The following is a 21211-nucleotide window of genomic DNA, read 5'->3' on the forward strand; positions in this document are numbered from 1 at the left end:
TCATCAAGCCATCTGACGGACTGACCAACATATATCCTATTTGGTATAACACAGATAGTATGGGAACACCTTGCCCTTTCCTTACAGCCCCGTTAATAGATTCACAGACATTATTTTCCCTCATTTTAGGTGCCGCATCTAACAGTAACCCTCCATCTAGCAAAGTAGAGCCGCATTCTCTGAGCGCTAGACAGAAACCTTCCGAAAGATTAAGGCTAAGCTCCCCACCGTCTATGACTGAGCAGTATTTGCTGGGCTGAGGAGTTTAGACTCACTCTTATCTGAGGTATAGCAGCAAATATCACTACCGCTTGACCGCAAGCCTGGAACAAAATACTATTTTTAAAATAATCATGAATCACAGAAGGCAAAGGAACCAAAAGCTCATTATTAGACGCTCTGTTCTAATTGTTCTGGGGAAAAATTAAGGCTCTGAGGGCACTTGCTGTAAGGCCAATGGAAATTTAACAAAAAGGAATCAGTGTAAATGTGGATTAGTTGTGGTCCAACACAATTAAATGTTAAATGACAATTGATAATAGCCAATGCATTTTGAAATCCATATGGTATCTTTGAAGTTTCTGTGGGGTTAATTAATTCTGCTTTGTGTAAGCCAAGTATCTACCGTAAATCTGACAAAGGTAGAAATAATTGGAACAGATATAATAATAAATTTGTGTTTAACACAAGTGGAAAAGCAGAATGAAGAAGTTGATTAACAAGAGAACCATTTCTTCTTTTTGTTTAAGCGTGGTTCTGCTCTGTAAAATGACTTGAAAAGTATTTGGAGGTTACATGTTTCTCTCAGAGAAATGGCTATTTCAACTACCAGAGCTGAAAATTTAATCTGCAGGCTGGCTTCTTTTCTGTCAGTCATCAACACCTATTGCAAAAGTTCTGAAGGCAAAAACCTGCTCTTCTACACCATGGCTTTCAATTCTATTTGAAGAACAAAAAAGAATAGCTTTTGACTCACCCTCCCAGGGCTAACTTCTGTTTGTCACTAAAGCAGCAGCAAATATGACTGAATACACACAGAGAACAGTTCTTTTTAACATAGTCATTTTTCCTAGTAGAACTTTGCTTAAAATAACTGCAAAAATCACTTTAAACATCAAACTTAAAACATAGCAATTTATATATGTTGTACTGAGATTTACTTGTAAATACATTGACATAGTGGCCAATTAGTTATGTTCCAAGTTACAAGCTGTCAGTACTGTATTCAATAGAGTTGTTATCTTGACATATCAAGAAGTAACTTGGAAGATTAATTCGCCACATACTGTTTATATGGGAGTTGTCCCAGACCACCATTAGCTCCACCCCTAGTGGGCAACAACAAGGCCCAGTCTGCTCTTCTAAGGGCTTTCACCTATCTGTGACATTTTCACAACCGTATCTTCCAAAGTGGTTAGTGACTAAACCCAGGGAGCATCCCCAGGGCACCTCTCCTTTGTTGGCAGATATCCATTTAAAATTGTGTGCGCGCATCCATGCATGTCCACATCCACCAAATTTTGTACATCAATTCACTACTCAGGTACACTTTTATGCCAGCTCTTTCTTAGCTCTTTCGCAGATCTCCCAGCAAAGTTCTTGACCATAAATATGAAATAGCGCTGCCATGTTCTGTTGTTGTAATTTGGAGAACAGAAACTGCAGGAGTTTTACAGGACCTGGAACCCAAAAACCTGCACTCTCCCAAATCTCAGTTGTAATTGCCAAACAAGGCCTCACCACAGCTGAAATCTTGTACTCAGTTATATAAAACCATTCCCTATCAGCACCTCATCTGTAATTACAACATGCAAATTAGCAGAATATAACTGTCTTGAGTTCCTTTTGGTGAATGCAAGATTGACTACAAAAAAAACCAACCAGCACCATCCATGAACTGATTTTGGACAAGAGATGTGACCTCTTTTGCCAAGACCTGGTTTAATGCCAGCATCAGCTCTGTTTACACAGGTTAATAAATGCAACATAAACCAAGAAGGATTTCAGAAGAAGCCAAAAGGGAAGGAGAATGGGGTAGGGTAGTAATTCTGTCCCTTTATAATCTCCTATGCAGCAAACACCCCAACCCAGAAACAAAGTCCATTTTTGTATGTATTCACATGGGTATGAAGTGAAAGAGAAGAAGAATTTAGGGCTCCTAATGGTTTACAGGCCTCTAGGTGAAGACTCCTGCCAGTTTCCTAGAGGAACTATTAGCCTGCAATATACCATTGGAAACCCCAGATTCGGCTTCTTGACAACATACACATAAATGTATTTAGGATATTCTCACTGTTAATCTTCTTGTCCCACATAGAAACGATGTATTTCATACAAGACACACACACCCTCCCCCCCAGCCTGAAATCCAGTGTGGGGCAAAGCCTCAGGGTCCATCTGGACTGTTTGCTAATCTTGTATGACAGATAGCAACAGTATCAATTCTGTGAGTCCTTTTTTCTAAGATGAGGATCTAGTAACAGAGATCTGTGCAGTTGTCACCCCAGACTGAATTACAGCAATTCACGTGTTGGGGCTCAGCTCACTTTTTTCTTGCCAATTCAAGACCCTGATCCTGATTTCTTTTCATAGCTATCTGTGGGCCAGGACACAATTGCCTGAGCAAGCTCATCTCCATCTGTTGTCCCAAGAAAACAGGAATGATGCAGCTACAAAACCAAGCACAAAGGTGTGAGAGCTGAAGTTAGAGAGGTAGAGGGGGTTGATTTAGAATGAGCTTCCAGATGAGAGTATTTTGGCTACTTTTAGGGCAAACTTTCCTTTAAGATAAAACTCTTATCACAATAAATACTGGGCTTTATATTAAAAGAAACCAAAATCAAACACTTAGGAAAAATACTCCCGAAAGATTTTCCTAAAACCTGGAAAGGGTGAAGAACAGAAGTCCTACCATGGACCCAACAATGCAGATGTAATTTACCTGTGCAGCTTTTAGATATGCTGAAGGGCATGGGTTCTATAGAAACTAGAGATGGTCAAAAAAGGGCCCCTCGCCCCCTGGAAAACGTACACCAAAACTAATTCCCTGTTTTTATTGAAACTTTCTTTGGTGAAATATCACAAACCAAAATGTTTCAGATAATTTTTTTTTGCATTTCAAGCCTTTGGATTTTTAAAAAAAACATATCAAAAATTTCTACAGAAAGCAGACACTTTTCATGAATACATTTGTATAGCCAACCCCCCAGATATCTGTTTAAAACCAAACATTTTTTTAATGGAAAATTTTCAACCAGCCCTAACAGAAACTCAGCGATTTCAATTCCTGGCTTCTCTCAGCAGATAAGAAGGCTGCCAGTTGTTGTGGTCATTTGTGGTGTATTATGGGCACATGTTTGTTGGGAAAGGGACAGAAACCGCAACCCCTTTAAAAGTAAAAAAAAAAACTACTATTACTATTTTATTACTTTGTGGTGCCTCCCTAAATTTAATAGTGTCTATGAAAAGCAAAATACTCATCTTTAGAATGGATTTGTTGAGGTTTATACATTAGAGGGTTGTAATACTGAAAATAGCTTGACAGTGTCCACCTAATGCCTTCTGTTAATTGGCATGGTTAAAGTTCATTTACCTTTTTAATTGAAACTTGGCTTTCCTGTCAGAAATGTCATTACTGTATAATATTCAACAGCTATAAATTTGAGAGGAAAGCACAGCTTATACTCCAGCTGCATATAGAATAGAAAGGAAATTGAAAAAAATCTACATTTTGCCATTCAAATCATACTAAACACATATATGTGAAAATCCGAAGAATAATGTGTGATGACAACTCTTGCTGTTATCTTAGTTACAGAAAAATGGTACCCTAATGGTGTTCACCTTACAGATATCCTCTTCCCAATATCATTAGGGGAGAATTAAATACTTTTAAAATACTTAGATAATTCATGAAGCTTTAAATGAACTGAAACAACTACAAGAAATATATACATTAAAAACAAACAGGTGTGTAATCAGTTGAAGGAAGTTAGACTGGTAAAGTACTGCTGTTTGGGGATTGGATGGTTCAATGCAGCTCAAGACAAATAAAGTAAAATGTAGTTATTGCCTTCTGGGCAAACTGCTGAGCTGCACTTAATATTGTTGGGTGTTTTGACTGGTGCATCTAATTTGAAGCTGGAAATCAAAACTAACTTTGTGCCGTTTCCCTGTAAATGCCACTGAATGTCAGGTATGTCTTATACTGCAATTTGAGAAGTGTGTGCACTCTTCTCAAAGAGCACATTGAATTGCAATTGGTGTTGTGAAACTAGAGGGAGAAGATGACAAAGTAGGTCTGGTACCCAAATAATCCATTTCTTCCTTTTGGTAATGTACAAGGCTCAGAGATGAGGCTTGTCTTTATTTCTGCCTCATTTGGGATACATCAGTCAGTCAGTGCACCAGGACTTTGAAGTGCAGCTCAGCAACTTCTTCCTGTCTTGAGAGATGGCAATATAACACAGTTTAAATTTAAAATAATACATTTTGGCTTCAAAAACTATCAAATAAACAGGTCTTGTGATTTGTGTTTGCATAAGTTGATGTATTTGTGCATTCGTGTTGAAGGTCTTTGAGCATCTGATCGTCCTCCATAAGTTTAAGTGCAGAGGGCAGCCTGCCTTCTTATAAGAATCCTTTAACTGTCTCCAGATCCTCCCTAGTGTGCTTCACCAGCTGGAAGGGATCCTTACTCTATTAATCCGTGCAATTCACTTATTCTTTATCTGTTTTTTTCCATCTGTAAGCTTGGGTATAATGATGCTTACTTACAGCCAGCCAAGTACCCTGAGAAACTCAGCTAAAGAAGTCTGGGTTTTTACACAGTCTCCTCTGACACTATTGTTGGAAGATTGAGGCTGGAGGCCCCGTCCTCTGATTTGATCAAATCTTCTCTCCAAAAAAAGATAAAAAGATATTGCAGCATGGAACTGCTGGCACCCTCTCACTGCATGTAATCCAGAACAAGCAGGCTGCATAATCCAAACAGTTTAGTTGGATAGTTCTTTGTCTTCATGATGGAAGAAACCAGAGAAAATCTTAGCATCCATCACTACATGTGTGCTCCCCACCTGGTCTCTGCTTAGAGTTCCTGATGCGAGGTAGCCTGTTCCAAATCCAACTAATGCATTTGAGCAGTAGCCTGGATCATTAACTCTCTGTCCTTGATAAATTGAGTTTTTGCACCTAAGTGCAATAATAAGAGAGAGATTCTGCAACAAATTGTGCATGCACTGAATACAATAAGGCACCACAAAAATGTATGTTGTTTTTGTTGTTATAGCTACAGTTGAGATTGCAAAACGGTTTCATTATTAACCTCTGTTTTTATAAACATAACTTTCCAGAATACTGCTATTAAAAATTATTGGAATGGAGTCATAATCTTACATGAACCTTCACAAACACAAGCTTTAACTATACTTGGAAATGATGTTGAATTTTATCTTGTGTTTACTAACACAATGTCAAACACAGTAGACCAGGGGTGGGCAAACATTTGGCATGAGGGCCACATCTGGGTAGGGAAATTGTATGCAGGGCTGGGGTAGGGGGTTGGGGTGCGGGAGGGAGTGCAGGGTATGGGAGGGGGTGCAGTGTGCAGGAATGGGCTCAGGGCAAGGGATTGGGGCAGAGGAGGGGTGCGGAGTATGAGGGGGCTTGGAAGGAGATTGGGGTGCAGGGAGGGGTGCGGAGTGCAGGAGGGGGCTCAGGGCAGGGGGTTGGGGTGCAGGGAGGGGTGCGGAGTGCAGGAGGGGGCTCAGGGCAGGGGTTAAGGTGCAGGAGGGGTGCAGCAGGGGGCTCAGGGCAGGGGGTTGGAGTGCAGGAGGGGTGCAGGGTGCAGCAGGGGGCTCAGGGCAGGGGGTTGGGTGCAGGAGGGGTGCAGCAGGTGGTGTGTCGGGGGCTCAGGGCAGGGGATTGGGGGGCAGGGTGCAGGAGGGGTTTAGGGTGTGGGCTCTGGCCCAGCGCCGCTTACCTAGAGCAGCTCCAGAGTGGCAGCAGTGTGCAGTGGGACCAGGGCAGACTCCCTGCCTGCCCTGGCCCCAAGCCACGCCACACCGTGCCAGGAAGCGGCCAGCACCACGTCCCTGCAGCCTCTGGGGAAGGGGGGGCCACAGGGCTCTGCGCGCTGCCCTTGCCGCTCCTCCAGGTATCTCCCCTGAAGCTCCCATTGGCCATGGTTCCCCGTTCCTGGCCAATGGGAGCTGCGGGGGGCGGTGCCTGGAGGTGAGGGCAACACACTGAGCTCTCTACCCTCTCCCTCCCCCCACACAGCCCAGGGGCCACAGAGATGTGGTGCCAGCTGCTTCACAGAGCAGTGCGGGGCTTGCAGCACCACGGGGGAGGGGGTGCAATCCCGTGGGCTGGATCCAAAGCCCTGAGGGGCTGGATCCGGCCTGCGGGTTTGCCCACCCCTGCATTAGACAGTAGACATGAACTGTTGTGTTTAAAATGCTCTCGGCTAGTTGTGGATAACACTAAGTTATTGATTACTGAACATATCTTACAAGTCAGACAAAAATGCAAATGAACCTAAGACAAATCTACCTTTTAAACTTATTAGACAAAAAAGTAAGAAGTTTGTCTACTGTACTTATTACATTCAGTTAACTAAAACCTTGCAGATAGAAAAATCAGTGTTGAGATTTGATTGCAGTCTCTTAATTTTTTATTTATTTTTTTACCTCTAGCAACAGTTTCCAAGTATAATACTGTAATTCTTCATCAAAGTTCAATCTTTTATTTTGGTACAGAAGGAAAGCCTGATAAAGAATCAAACTGTTCACCTGCAGCACAAGAACTGATGACAAGATTGGGATTTTTACTGGGAGAAGGGATCCCAACCTCTGGACACATAACTGTAGAAGAAAAAAATGAAACCATGGTATGATAAAAGAACATACCTTAACTCTCATTCTAACTCTGAGATAAGAACCATTTTCCTAAGAGTTAATTGCAGTCATGTGATATTTAACAAAACAATTTGACTGTATTCATAAAAATGCATGTCATGGAACTTGTAGGTGAATCAGAACCTGTAGAGGTTTTTTAATTGATAAATGATCTCAACTCCTTCCCCTAAGAATAAAGGGCAGTGAGATTTTTAAAAATAAATGGCTTATACTGTCAATTTTAGAATGATTTGTTAGGGGAAATGTTAGTAATGGTTAAAATAGCAGATCTTGTAAGGGGCACCTCCTCTTTCTCCCTCCCCCTCGCCCCCCCCCGTTGAGCCATGTTTCACTTCTGCTCTGTGATGTCTGTGTTTGGAAGCAGTGAGGGGAGAGGAATGAGAGGCTGATGTCCTATCCCTCTACAAAAATGTCATGTGCTGACTGAGATCCCTCAATAGCCATCAGTCTTTATGCTTATCCCAGGCCTCCTAAATCTTATAACATCAACTTAGTTTTCAATGGTGGTTAAGTGTGAGCAAGACAACGATCCCAGAGTTTAAATGGAGAGAATGAATAAAGCATTTGTTTTCAGCAAAATGTCTAAAAGAAAGGAAATCTGCCTAGCAGCCAATTTTTCCTCGAACAATGTGTTTCTCCTTTATTTCTTCAAAATCATCACTTTCGAAAGAGTATTTCAGGAACATGTCTCTGAATCTCCCAAATCACTGAGAATAAAATGTAGGAATTAAAGTTCTGCACAGAAATGGGTTCTTCAGGTTTTGTCATTCTTCTATTTCATCTCAGTAATTCTAATGTTCAAGAAATGATGTGCTGTCTTCTGTGCAGTAATTGTTTGTTTCATTCATGTTGTAGTGCACAGTAACCAGTCAAGGAGTCAGCCCCTGCTCTACACTAACAAGCAGCACTACGTCACCCAGCACTGATAGTCCCTGCTCAACTCTGAATAGCTGTATTGGCAAAACAGCAGCTAATAAAAGTAGTCCCTGTGGGACCATTAGCAGCCCTAGCTCCACACTGGAAAGCAAGGACAGTGGAATTATAGGTAAGCAACCGAATTCTTAGTAATGTAAAAACTTAACGGATATCTTCTCTTGTTGTTTAGTGTTTATATAGAGAGAAGGACCAGACCACAAGATGTTTTCCTGTCTAATTCTACCTAATAATTTGGCTCTAGTTCCTATGCTTGAGAGGATTTAAAAGTGCTGCTCTTTCTCTAACAGCATTGTCGTTTCAGGTGTGCATTTTCACCTTTTCCTGTTCATGTTTCTAATACCCCTTGTTTCTTTTTCTTTATTCCTCTTATTAGTTTTCTCTTCAGTTCTTTCTCTGTTTTCTAATAACTGCCTCCACTTCTACCCTTCCCTTGTCTCTTTCTTCTTCTTGGCATGTGCTTCTGCACAGTAGTGTTTTACCATGGTGATGCCCACAGTTGTTTGAAACCAGTCTGTTAGCTTCCAACCAAAAAGTATTTAATATTGCTGCTACAGGGAAGTGCTACTGTGCCTGTTCATGACCACAGTCAGATCATGCTAATTAAAAACAATGCAGGTTTTTCCAAGATTAATGAGTATGGAAGGAGGATTTAAACAGGGTGACAAGGGACAAGTGAAATTCTGGTGATCCTCCACAAAATCGATAACTTTGGGCAGGAGGGAATTTAGAGGCCCCACAGTTATTCACAGCATGGAAGGAATATCTCTCTAGTGAAAGCAGCCTTCACAGTAAAAGTCAAGGATTAATTTACTTACCATTACTAGTTACCTTAATATTTAAATAAGAATATGCGTGTTAAGGGAAAATTCAAAGCTCTGGGCCTTTGTGTATTCCATCTTCTCTTTCCGTCCTCTGTCTTGAAGAGTTTAGTCTTATTTTTCTGTCTTATATGTAGGGACCTACCAAATTCATGGTCCATTTTGGTCAATTTCACGGCCGTAGGATTTTAAAAATACTAAATTTCATAATTTCGGCTATTTAAATCTGAAACTTCACGGTGTCGTAATTGTAGGGGTCCTGACCCAAAAAGGAGTTGTGTGTGGGGAGGGGGGGGAGGGGTTTGCAAGGTTATTTTAGGGAGGGTTGCGGTACTGCTACCCTTATTGCTGCAGGCGGTGGCGCTACCTTCAGAGCTGGAAAACTGAGAGTGGAGGCTGCTGGCCGGGAGTCCAGCTCTGAAAGTAGAGCCACCGTCAGCAGCAGCACAGAAGTAAGGATGGCAGGGCATGGTATTGCCACCCGTCCTTGTGCGCTGCTGCCTGCAGAACTGGGCCCTCAGTCAGTAGCTGCCACTCTCCGGCTGCCCTGCTCTGAAGGCAGCGCAGAAGTAAGGGTGGCAATATGACGATCTCTCCCCACCCTCACCCTAAAATAACCATGCAACACCCCTTCCCCTCTCCCCCCCGCAACTCCCTTTTGGGTCAGGACCCCCAATTTGAGAAAAGCTGGTCTCCTCCATGAAATCGGTATAGTATAGGGTAAAAGTACACAAAAGACATGATTTCATGGTCTATAATGCGTTTTTCATGTCCACGAATTTGGTAGGGCACTACTTATATATTACTGAGTATACTGATGCTTGACAGAAACACATAATGCAAACAGTCTTGCGAAATATTTGTCATGATTTCAGTACCTCCATTTAAAGAACTGGCTGGTGAATCCCTGAGTGCAGGCTGCTGTCTTATTGTTACCTCCCAGCAGGGGCCCCGAGTAAAATGGAAAGATCATCTTTCGTGTTAAACAAAACTTGAATTTGAGCGAGCTTCAAAGCTGTTGTAAAAGAGGGGTTTGTTTCTTATGTTAGTTAGTAGTTAAACCACCTGTTAACTCATTAACTAAGTAAGCCCTTTTAAAATCATTAATTTCTATCATGACTGTTAACTTTACCTACAATAAGAAAACAAACATAAATTATCCCCTTAACTTGAAGCTACAAGGTTTTCCCAATTCCAGTGCCTTCTAACTGGAAAAGTGACCTTTCAGTTCTACTTAAAATCAGTCAGTTGTCAAAATGGCAGCTTCTTATTTGACTTGTGTAAGGCACTAAACATTTTTAGTAATCTCTGTATAGAGAGATTAGAATATAGAGATTAGAACATTTTGTTATAATGAAGGTGTGATGCTGGCAGACCAGGTGCCAGGCTAATTCACTTGTGTATACGTTCTTCAGAGTAATTGTTAAATGTATAGGAGTGTATTCGGTGTTTAAACTTCATGAAAACTAGTGGGATGTTACTCGCATTGTTTTCATTTATCTGTATCCCGTTATAATGTAGTAGCAAACATTTACATTGTGTATACCCTTGTAACTTAATAATCCATCAAACAAAGCATCAAACGAGAAAGAAGCATTGGGGAATGCAAATGAAGAACATAACAGAAAATTGCTAATTTCAAAGCAAGTGGTCAGGTGGTCAAAGACTCAAAATGCATCCTCACTTTCCATCATCAAAGGAAAAGCCCATGTGGGGAGTGGCCCTGTCAGCTTGTTTTCTGTGAGAAAAAGTTATAAATATGGATTCACGGAAAGATCCTTCATCTCTGGACTGTCTTAGAGGGAAGTGTACCAGATGCAAAGCAGAGATCCCCAGACACAATCTGGGAACCCTGAAAAGACTTTTGAGAAACTGGCAATTTATTACATCACTGCCACCATTTGGAATTACAAACTGTGACTCACCTGTGTATATGTTTTACCTGCTTTAACCTCTCAATAATGCTAATTACTTTTATTAGCTAATAAACTTTTAGTTTACTATAGAATTGGCTACCAGTGTTGTCTTTGGAGTAAGATCTAGAGTACCAATTGATCTGGGGTAAGTGACTGGATTCTTGGAACTGGGAGCAACCTGATGTGGTGTGATTTTTGGCTTAAGTGACCTTTTATCACAAAGTCTAGTTTTCTGGGTGGCAAAACAGACTGGAGAGTCTAAGCAGACTGTCTGTGACTCCATCATAAAACTGATATAATGATCAAGAAGTTAACATTTATTAATGGCTTGGTGAAATCTAATTCTAGAACACACCACCAGTTTGGGATGTCTGCCCTGAGGTAGGCACTCACAGTCATGAGCCACTCCAGACAGCATGACAGATTGGTCTAGTCGTAATAGTATTCACGTGCCACAGATCAATTAGCCTTAAAGATCATAACCCTACACTGTTAAAAGTTAAAACTCCCAATATCAAATGTAAAGGGTTAAAGTTTAGTTACAATGAGTGGGTCACAGTCACATGACGGTCTTGACACAAAAGACCTTCTTAAAAAATATGTAAAAACAGGGGAATATTCCATAAAAAGAGACTTAGACCAGGAACTGAAAGCTTTGCTCATAGACTTTGACCAGAGAGCAGGGTCTGAGCATCCCCATACTCTAGATGCCACAAGACAGCTGCAGCAGAACTGGTTTGGCTGGGGCACCTGGAAGCCAAGAAAGAACGTGAGCATGAAATAAGGATGAGGGAACTCCGGATCAAAGAGACAAAAGAAATGGAGGAAGCTGAGGAGAGAGCCTACCAAAGATGCAAAGCTGATGCTGAAATTGAGATGGAAGCCCACCAAAGACACATGGAGCAGCTAGGAGCTGAGAACCAAGCGCATGCTCTGCATTTCAAAGTTCTGGAGCAACAAAAGGAGCAGCCTCAGACTGTGAGTACATCCTCTCACAACAGCAGAGAGTGGGAGAAAGTCTTCCTGATTTATCAAGAGACTGACTGCATTGAGCAGTTCCTATCCACCTTCGAGAGACTGTGGGATCCATAAGATTCCAGAGGATGAATGGATGCCTATTCTCTTAACCCAGTTGACTGAGTAAGCCAGATAGGTTTTAATTATATGGAGGAGACTGATGCTAAGGTGTATAAGTGATTATGAAAAAATGTATTGAAGAGGTCCTCACCTCTGAGTCCTATCAGTTAAAGCAAATAATTTAAATATTCCAAGATCTACAGTTAGTCAGAAAGTCAGTGACATGCAATGTAGTAAAGAGGGCTACATTCCCCACCTTTTGTTGATGGAAAGAATTTCAGATGAATGTATTCCCTCTTTCTACCATTACAAATTTTTTGCTGATTTCCACTCTGGGATCTAGCACTGGTGGTGATAATACGCTCTTCTATAGCACATTTCACTTTGTAGTTTGACCATTCAGCTATTTTAGCATTTCATAGCAAAATGGAGGAATAAAAAATAGTAATCATGCCTTAGTAATCTATTTTAGTGTGGTTATCTCAGAAACAGATAGTCTCCCTGAGAACATGTTGTCTTAAGATAGTTAGCAAAATTGTCCTCCAGTCCCTTATCATGCATATCTTGGAAGAGAGATTTTCTATTTGCTGTCATATAAGTTAGAAGAAGGAAAAGAATACAGTAATAATAGTATTCTCCCTTTCTCTGACTTTTTCAGCATTGTTCCATCTACTTCGGAGATAGGTCAACTTTGAAATAAATCTGGGGCTCACAATTTCTCAAAACAAAGCATCTGCAACAGATAAGAGGGAAATTCCATTGTGACTCTTAAATATTACTTATTGCAAACATTAAGTGGATGTTTTTTACTTTTCACTTTAGAAAATTTTATGAACTCGTTTCACAACTGAAAACGCTAACATGTTAGTAGAGGTCACTGTTAGCCGGAAGTTTAATTGATTGAGCTTTAGGATATGCCTGTGAGGTAAAGTAGGTAAGTACTTTACCCCATTACTTATCTGTTAAACTGAGTCAGAGAGGTTGTCACTAGCCTAAGGTCATACATCAAGTCATTAGCAGAGCTGAGGGTATGACCCTAGAGCAGTGGTCCCCAACCTTTATGTGGCCAGTAGCACATTCATGTTTTCAGAAGAGTGTGGCGGGCGCCAACAATTTTTCAAGGCTAATTTTGTATTTGTACATTAAATAATACGAAAAACATCATACTTAATATATGAATCCAGAGAGAAGAGAGAAGCCGGAGAGAAGGCACGAGGATAGAGAACACCGGCGCCCGCAGCCTGCAGCCCCGGAGTTCTCTGTCCCCGGCAGGCACGGGGCCGCGGCTTCTCTACGGCTTAAGTCGTGGCCCCGTGCCTGTCAGGAACAGAGAACACCGCGCCTGCAGCCCCGGAGTTCTCTGTCTCCATCAGGCGCGGGGCTGCAGTTTCTCTCCTCTGCTGGGCACTAGGCGGGCGCACATAAATGCCCCGGCAGGTGCCATGGCGCCCACGGGCACCGCGTTGGGGACCACTGCCCTAGAGTCTTAGGGCTTGTCTATAATTAAAAGTTTTGCCGCTTTAACTATACTGGTATAGCTAGAGCAGCAAAACAAAAAACAGACCTAAAAAAACAACCTCTGTACTGTGCAGGCAGTTTTGTCAATATAAAAGCACTTACATCGTTTCCTGAACTAGGTATATTGCTATAAGCTATACCAGTATAAGGCATCTTTATACTGGTGTAACTATTTTGGTTTAAAAACAAAAAACCCAACACTTCCCAACTTGAGAGAGCTTGACTGGTAAAACTGTCTTCTGGTAGACACTCCTTGCCAAAGTCTGAAAATTTTTATAGCTTCTGTAAGATAGTGGTAAATAACTATAACCAGTTGTTAAAAAGTTAGTCATTTTGACTTTAAATTTTCACTTGAGTATGGTTTTCAAATAAATGATTGCTCTGCTCACTGATGCTCAGCATTTTAGATGTATTTTGTTGAAAAAAAAATTTGATTTTGCCAATTGTTTAAGGGCTATGAGCTATACTCATTCACTAATAATTTAAGTGCTACTGTATTTTCTGGCATATAAGACTACCTTGTAACCCAGGAAAATCTTCTCAAAAGTCGGGGGTCGTCTTATACGCCGGGTGTCGTCTTATAGGGCGGGTGCTGAAACTTCCAAGCCGGACTGGAGAATCTGCGGTCACCGCATATGGTGGGGGGAGCTCAAAAACGGCCGCGGCCGCATCCCCGCCGTATGCGGCGACCGTATGAAAGCAGCAAGGGCGGAGCAAGCTGCAGGCGTCCGGGACGCCCGGGGTATGGAAAAAAGAGAGCGGCGCTGTGCCCAGAAAAACACGCCTCTTTCACCCGTCTGGCCCGCCCTTGTATCCTATTACCTCCTTCTCTGCCTCTCAGATCTCGCTCCTGAGGACTGCAGTGAAGCGGCACAGGCACGCATGTGCGAGATCTGAGAGGCAGAGAAGGAGGTAATAGGATACAAGGGCGGGCCAGATGGGTGAAAGAGGCGTGTTTATGCTACCGCTCTGATAGTCTTGGAGACAGGGAGGGCTGGGCAGGCAGGGAGAGCTGACCAATCCAAGCAGGCTTTGTATACAACAACCAGCCAATCGCTGGTAAGGTACATCGCTGTTGTATACTGTGTACCACATACAGTACAGCACCAGTATCTGTACCTGTTCATACAGTATAGCACCAGTACATACAGTACAGTATACAAATTTCCAACAGTCAAAACCCCATCATGGCTCCACCAGCAAGAAGAAAGAAATATGAAGCCAGTTTCAAACTTAAAGTTGTAAACTTTGCCATGGAACATAATAACTGCGCTGCTGCAAGAAAATATGGAGTAACAGAAAAGATGGTTCGGGACTGGAAGCAAATGAAAAAGCATTAAACAGTATGCCAAGGGGTAAGTGTGCATTAAGAAGAGGCACCCCACATTGGCCAGAACTCGAAAAACATGTAGCAGACATGGTGAATGAGCATCGCCAAAACGGTTATGTAGTGACACGAAATAAAATACGTTTGTTTGCACTTCAGTGGGCCAAATCTAACCCAGATCACAGCAACAGATTTAAGGCCACTGTATCCTGGTGTACTAGATTCATGGGAAGGCATAATATGGTACTGAGGCAAAAGACGAAAATTGCTCCAAAATTACCTGCAGATCTTGATAGCAAAGTAAATAGTTTCCATCGATACGTAATACAACAGCGCACTAAACATGGCTATGCGTTAAGTAGTATTGGAAATATGGATGAAACTCCAATTAATTTTGATATGGTTGGAAATAAAACTGTCCATCAAAAAGGTGAAAAAACAATTTTAATTAAAACAACAGGACATGAGAAGTCCAGTTTTACAGTGGTACTAGGATGCACAGCTGATGGCGCCAAACTGAGACCAATGATTATTTTTAAAAGAAAAACAATGCCGAAACTCAAGTTCCCTGTTGGTTGTTTTGTACATGTGAATGAAAAAGGCTGGATGGATGAAGAAGGGGTAAAGCTATGGCTTGATAATGTATGGAGCAGGTGACCAGGTGGACTTATTCAAAAATGTAGTCTACTGGTGTGGGATATGTTCAGGGCTCATTTAACTCCCAGCACCAAGCAAAGGCTTGCAAGACTAAACACAGATGTGGCAGTTATTCCTGCAGGATTGACATCGTTGGTACAGCCACTGGATGTGTGCCTAAACAAGCCATTTAAAGATCGCATTCGAGAACAGTGGAATGAATGGATGGTTAGCGGCGAAAAGTCATTCACAAAAGGAGGAAACATGCGTGCTCCACAGTTGGATGTTTTGTGCAAGTTTGTCATAAAAGCCTGGAATGATATTGATGCAGAAACAGTAATCAAGTCTTTCAAGAAGTGTGGCATATCAAATTCATTAGATGGTATGGAGGACGACTACTTGTGGCAAGATGAAGAGGAAGCTGAAGCTGAGACCACACCACCTGATACGGAATTCGATCCATACGATGACTGCCTTACAAATGTATCACAAGATGTCATTGATGTACTTATGATATCAGATGACGAACAGGAGGATTTTGAAGGCTTTTAAAGGGAAACTGTCATGCCAGCAAAACCTGTAAAAATACCATAGCTTGCAGTTATGATGGGCGTTGCTAACTCGCCAGGGACTTGCCCGGCACTTGCTCTCTCTCTATTGTTTGTTATCTTCCTCCTATCATCATCAGTTCCAGTTTGGTTGACAGCTTAGAAAACAAACAGCATGGCAGCTCCCATGGGTTTATTGTCTTATCCTTCCTTTCAGCTTTAGAGTGAATTAGGAAAAGTTTAATCCACTTGCACTGTTTTATGTTTACATGTTTGATGACAAACAGCCTTATGTTTATAAGTGACAGTTTTCCTGCTAAGTACCTGCATGTCATAAGCATTTGAATTAAAATTACCATATTGAAATCAAATCTGATGTTTTTTTAATTTTTATTTGGTGTGCGTTGGAAGAGGGGTAGTCTTATACGGCGAGTATATTCCAAACTCTATATTTTAACTGGAAAAGTTGGGGGTCGTCTTATACGCCGGAAAATACGGTATTTAAGTTAATGAGAGTGACATTCATTTGAGGGCAAAATTTGGCCCTAACAATGGACGTAACCTACACTAATTTTGTATCGACATGAGCTCTTAATTCCCCCTCCCCCCCTTGGAAATAACAAAAAGTCTAGATTTTAGAAAACCAAACAACTGCTCATTCTGGCAAGTGAGATGGGGTTTTCCCCTCTCAACTCACATTTCATGCCTTGGCATAATTTCCTTTCTTTTAAAAGGAGCCTCTTCCAGTTATAACTCATTTCTTTAAAGCAATTGTCTCTTCTTCGAGTTAGGGAACACACCTCAAATGGAAGTTTTGAGACCACTTCCTAGAAACATTTTAAAGAGGTATTATAGAGTTCTATTTAAGTCTCTTATGGACTCCACTATAATTCAAATTTATATTATTAAAATTATCTTAATTATACCCTCACCTACTTCATTTTTTTTTCCTGTTTATTGTTGTGGCTTTACAGTTATTTGCTGGAAAAATGAAGTTCTCCTTTCTTGCTTATAACATACTTTTTGCATAGCAGTATTCCTATATACAGCTCTGCAATCTAATAGTAGTCTATGTGCATACTGTATGTATGCAGCTTTATTTTTAAATAGTTGAGCACTTACTATACAATATGTGCTCAGTGTTGTGTATAATATAAACGTTAATTCAAACTAGGTACTTTTTAGTTTGCACCAGTGATGAGAGAGGTCTTGTTGAATAATTAAATATGGGTTTGGGAGGGTAGGGTAGGGGAAGAACAGCGTTTGAATTTAGTGGCAGCATGAAAAGAGACCAGAAATGATCCAGTTGGAGTGTTGAAAGTAGTGTAGGAGGAAACTGGAACAGACATAGGCAGGGCAGTATTGTATAGTGTCTTGAAGTGTGTGTGTGTGTGTGTGTGTGGTTCCTGACCCTGAGACCCTCATAGAAATGATTTGATACAGTTCATGATGGACGTAGTCTACTGAGCTTAATGATTGATTTAAAATATAGCCTTCCATCTCTCACATCTTCTCCCAAATCCATGGAAAACAAATTCCTTGGGAATCCATTTGGAGACTGTTTAAGATCTGTATGGCTCAGACCTGCTCCATAGATGAAGGAGGCAGAAAAAATGGGGAGTATAAATTACTCCTCCAAAAAATTCTTAATCACCATTACCATTACTATGAATATTGTCAAGAAGTGAAGTGGGGGAACACGTCTGATACCTAAACTTTATTTTGGTTTTGTATAAAAAATGTGTATAGTTGTGCATTCAGATTTGTTAATAGCATTAAATGTGCATTTTGAATAGAGTTTAGCAAGTATATCTTTTGTAACATTTTCAGCACAGTTCACCCAACCATGAAAATAGCTTGTTCTTCCATGCTACTTAAGAAGGCTTCCATTGTATTTTCATTCCCACTTGGTTATTCTGAGCCAGCAGGCCCTTTGACGGGAAAGCTTCCCTCCCCTCCCCCTACTGCTGGCTCAAGCTTCTTTTAGTCTTCTAATGCTTTACTGACATCGTCTCTGCTTCCATTGAGTTTGACATAATGGAGGTGGAGGCAGGTTTTCATCTTTAGCAGTGAGCTAAATAGGAGAAAAGCCTGGGCTACTCGCCAAAACATAAGCTTTCCTGGAAACATGCTACTTTTTCAGTATGGAAGGCTTGAGTGGAGCTCTTCCCTGGCTTTATTTTTTTAAATCCAAGGGGAATCCTCATTTATAATATTTCAGAAAGGGCCAAGTTGTTCCGACACAAGAATAAAAATGCAAATAACTCTGTCATGCAAAAATGCAATAACTCTGTCATGATGAGGGATGAGGATTACTGAATGCTTTATAAAAGCCTTAGCTTTTACAGTCCATAATTGTTATGCCAAATTGTTGGTATTTCTTTAAATAAGGTCCTATTTTAAAATACGTCACTTGCAAATCCCTTTAAATGTAATGCTCAAGCCTGGTTTACACCTAAAATGTAGGACAACCTAGCTCCGTTTCTCAGGGCTGGGAAGAGTGCGATGTGGCTAGGTCAACTTAGCTGTGTTGACTTAATTACCACCTCTAGAGAGACTGATTTACTTTATACACAGCATGAATTATGAACATCATCTAATATTTTTATCTAAAGCAGAACTAATTATTTTTAAATGTGTTGATTTTATAAACATCACTGAAAATAACAAACTTTATAAGCCTCCAAGTGTATGAGTGACTAAGCTAGCAGCTTAGTTTGGTAATCAGCACACCTATACATAATCTTAGGGCTTGTCTGCACAGCGCGTTAGTGCACACCAGCGTGTTGCGTGCAGCACTGCTTGACTACATCAGCGTGCACTAGGAAGCTTTTACTGTTTGCCAGCAGGGTCCACACAGACAATGCGTGACATATTGGTGTACACTCGAATTTACACCCCAGCTGGTGTGCACTAACAGCCCGTGTAGACAAGCCCTTTGAGATTGACCTAAGTGCACTTGCTTTGGTAGTTGCGCAGTCCATGGAGGCTCTGTGAGTTTCCTGGGTTACTTATTCTGAGGAATCATTTCTCTCTTACCTGCCGTTACCACCACTCTCTTGAATGAGGAGACACGGTGCCAGTTTTAGTCTTACATTGATGCTTAAATGACTCCTTAATCTCATTTATCCCCTATGGAGGATGGAGAGACTAGGATCTGGAATTTGGCGCAAGGGTGCTCAGGTATAGAAAGGGAACCGTGTATTTGCATGGTTTTATGGTGGCCTTTGCATACCATACAAACCTATTCTCTGACTTGGGTGTCCCACTCTAGAGCCACTATAAATCTCCTTTTTGGGCATACACACCCCAGAAGATCCCAAAAATCGATAGGTTGGGTGGGACAACAAATTCAGACACAAATATTTTTGGGTTAACTCTGTTCCTCTTCTCCTTACTCCTTCTTTGTTCTTTTCTAATGATCCTGTCACCCATTTTTTTTATCCTCCATCTTTTATTACTTTATTTAGACTGGTAGTTTTAGAGGAAATCTTTCTCTGAAAAAAATCTTAAGGATTAAAAATACCCGGGACTGTGTAACCCTAGTGTGTCTTCAGCTGGTGCCTGAGTTTATAACAGTGTTTCATTTTCTTTCCTGTTTAAGTTAAAAAAAATGCTTTTTTAAATGAAGCAATTATGGCTGTTTGCTTTTTCTTCCAGTTATTTATTTTAGATGTTTTGAATTCTTAGATTATGTATTAGCTGGAAATGCTGTTGAAGTTAGTTGTAAACTTAGAAACTTCATGTGTCTAAAACATATTGTATGTCCCTGTTTTTTGACAACTGTTAAATAACACTTGAATAAATATTATGAAACGTAGATGGGGTTTCAAATAAAATTTTATTTCACTTTGATTATAAAATATATCCTACTTTGCAGTTATATCATGCTTTTCATCGAAAGACATATTATTGTTTTCCCAAATACTAATTTAACAAAATAAGCTTTCTGATACATTTTGAGGCAAGAAAGAAAACAGTGAACAGCAATACTAGAGAACAAGTTAGGATATGAAGTGAAGAATATCCTATCTAGCTAAAAATTTAGCGAGAATCCAGGCAAATGGACTGTAATTAGAGGTGGAATTTGACCAAAGATGCTGAAGTTTCATACCTCTGCTTTTTCAAGTATTGTTATGAGATCTGTAATAACAACTAGTGATCAGGAGTTGACTTTGCTAGTATTGTCCAAATGACAGCCCCTGCAGCAGTACAGTGCACACTAGCACCATACAGGGCACTGGTTCATTATTGATTTGACCATTCAGTACAATAGGAGCTACCCTTTTCTCTGTCACCACATCGAGAAACACTAGTATGTTCTTTGGTGCATGGATGGAAGAAGCCCATTCTGGTTCTACCATGCTTTTTTATGACACCTGATATGATCACAACACACAGTGTAGTGGCATAGGAACCAGCAAACAGCTGAAAACAGGAGTTTGAGTGGAAATATGTTGGAGGAGAAGAGAGGCAAGCACCTGTTCCTTAAGGGCAGTGAGAATTTAGGAGGGAAGGTTATGACAGCTACAGACACAGTAGTGATGGTGACCCGAGGAATGGAAGAGACCATGAAGATGACCAGATGTGGAAGCTATGCGATGTACATTATTCTGGAGAGGATACTTGAAAAGCGTGTCATTTGTATGAATTGCCCCCTGATTGATCTGGTGGAAGAGAAGATCTGAGGTTTGGAGATACAGCTAAAAATTATGGTTGAGTTTCAAAGGGGATTTGAGCAGATGATGGAGGGAAGGAGAGAGGTGACTAAAGGGAAACCTCAAGACTTGCAGATGCATGATGGACCAGAGGATTGTGAGGGTACACTGCTGGATGAAGAAAGTGGCCAGTGAAAGGGTGTAACTTCCGACTAAGAGAGAGGAAAAGGTTGGCTAGCGAAGAAGAAATAGAACTGAGTAACAGGTTCACTGAGTTGGAAAATGAAGGGGAGAGGCAGGCAGTAACCAAAGATGGGAGGGCAAATAAGATGAGAAGAGCAGCGAGTCCTACGAGAAGAGGGAAAGAGACAATAGAAATAGCCAGAGTTTGGAGCCACAGGAGGATAGAGGATGACTTGCAGAAGATTGCAAGTGAGAACAAAAGACCAGAAGACTTGCAACCAGAAAGAACAGAAGGGGGAAGACTGGAGAATCTCAACAACACCAGGAAGAGGCAGATCTATGTGATTGGGGTCTCCCTACTAAGAACAACAGACAGGCCTGTCACCAGAGCTAATTTGGAGAACAGAAGTGGTTCTCTCTGTCGGGAGAGATGTGGGATGTGGACCTGAGGCTGAAGAGGATCCTAATGGGAATAGAAAAGAATCCATGGGTTGTCCTTCATGTCGAACAAATGATACTGCTAGATTGTCATTGAAATGCATCAAGGAAGACTACAGCAGGCTGGGGAAGATGCTTGAAGAAATGGAGGCTTGAGTGATCTTCAGTGGGAACCTGTCCCTAAAGGAGGAGACAAACGTAAGACAAATTTATGATGATCAACCGATGTGTCAGGCAGT

At 41.1% G+C, this 21211-nt stretch overlaps 1 protein-coding gene across 25 annotated transcripts in view; it reads left to right on the plus strand.

Annotated features, from left to right (window-relative positions):
* The window catches only part of TANC1 (tetratricopeptide repeat, ankyrin repeat and coiled-coil containing 1), a 197688-nt gene that overhangs the window by 95661 nt on the left and 80816 nt on the right, over positions 1–21211 (plus strand). For 23 of the 25 annotated variants that reach the window (XR_010591280.1, XM_042860821.2, XM_042860827.2 and 20 more), the window contains 2 exons: positions 6759–6889; positions 7773–7962. Coding sequence is in view for 23 of the 25 variants with exons in the window: in XM_042860821.2 (XP_042716755.1) it covers positions 6759–6889; positions 7773–7962 (321 nt within the window). In the remaining 2 variants the exon portion in view is untranslated. The other 2 variants (XM_042860829.2, XM_042860831.2) reach the window with 2 other exon arrangements.

Source organism: Chrysemys picta, chromosome 11 (genome assembly GCF_011386835.1).
Source record: "Chrysemys picta bellii isolate R12L10 chromosome 11, ASM1138683v2, whole genome shotgun sequence".
NCBI classification, from domain to species: domain Eukaryota; kingdom Metazoa; phylum Chordata; order Testudines; family Emydidae; genus Chrysemys; species Chrysemys picta.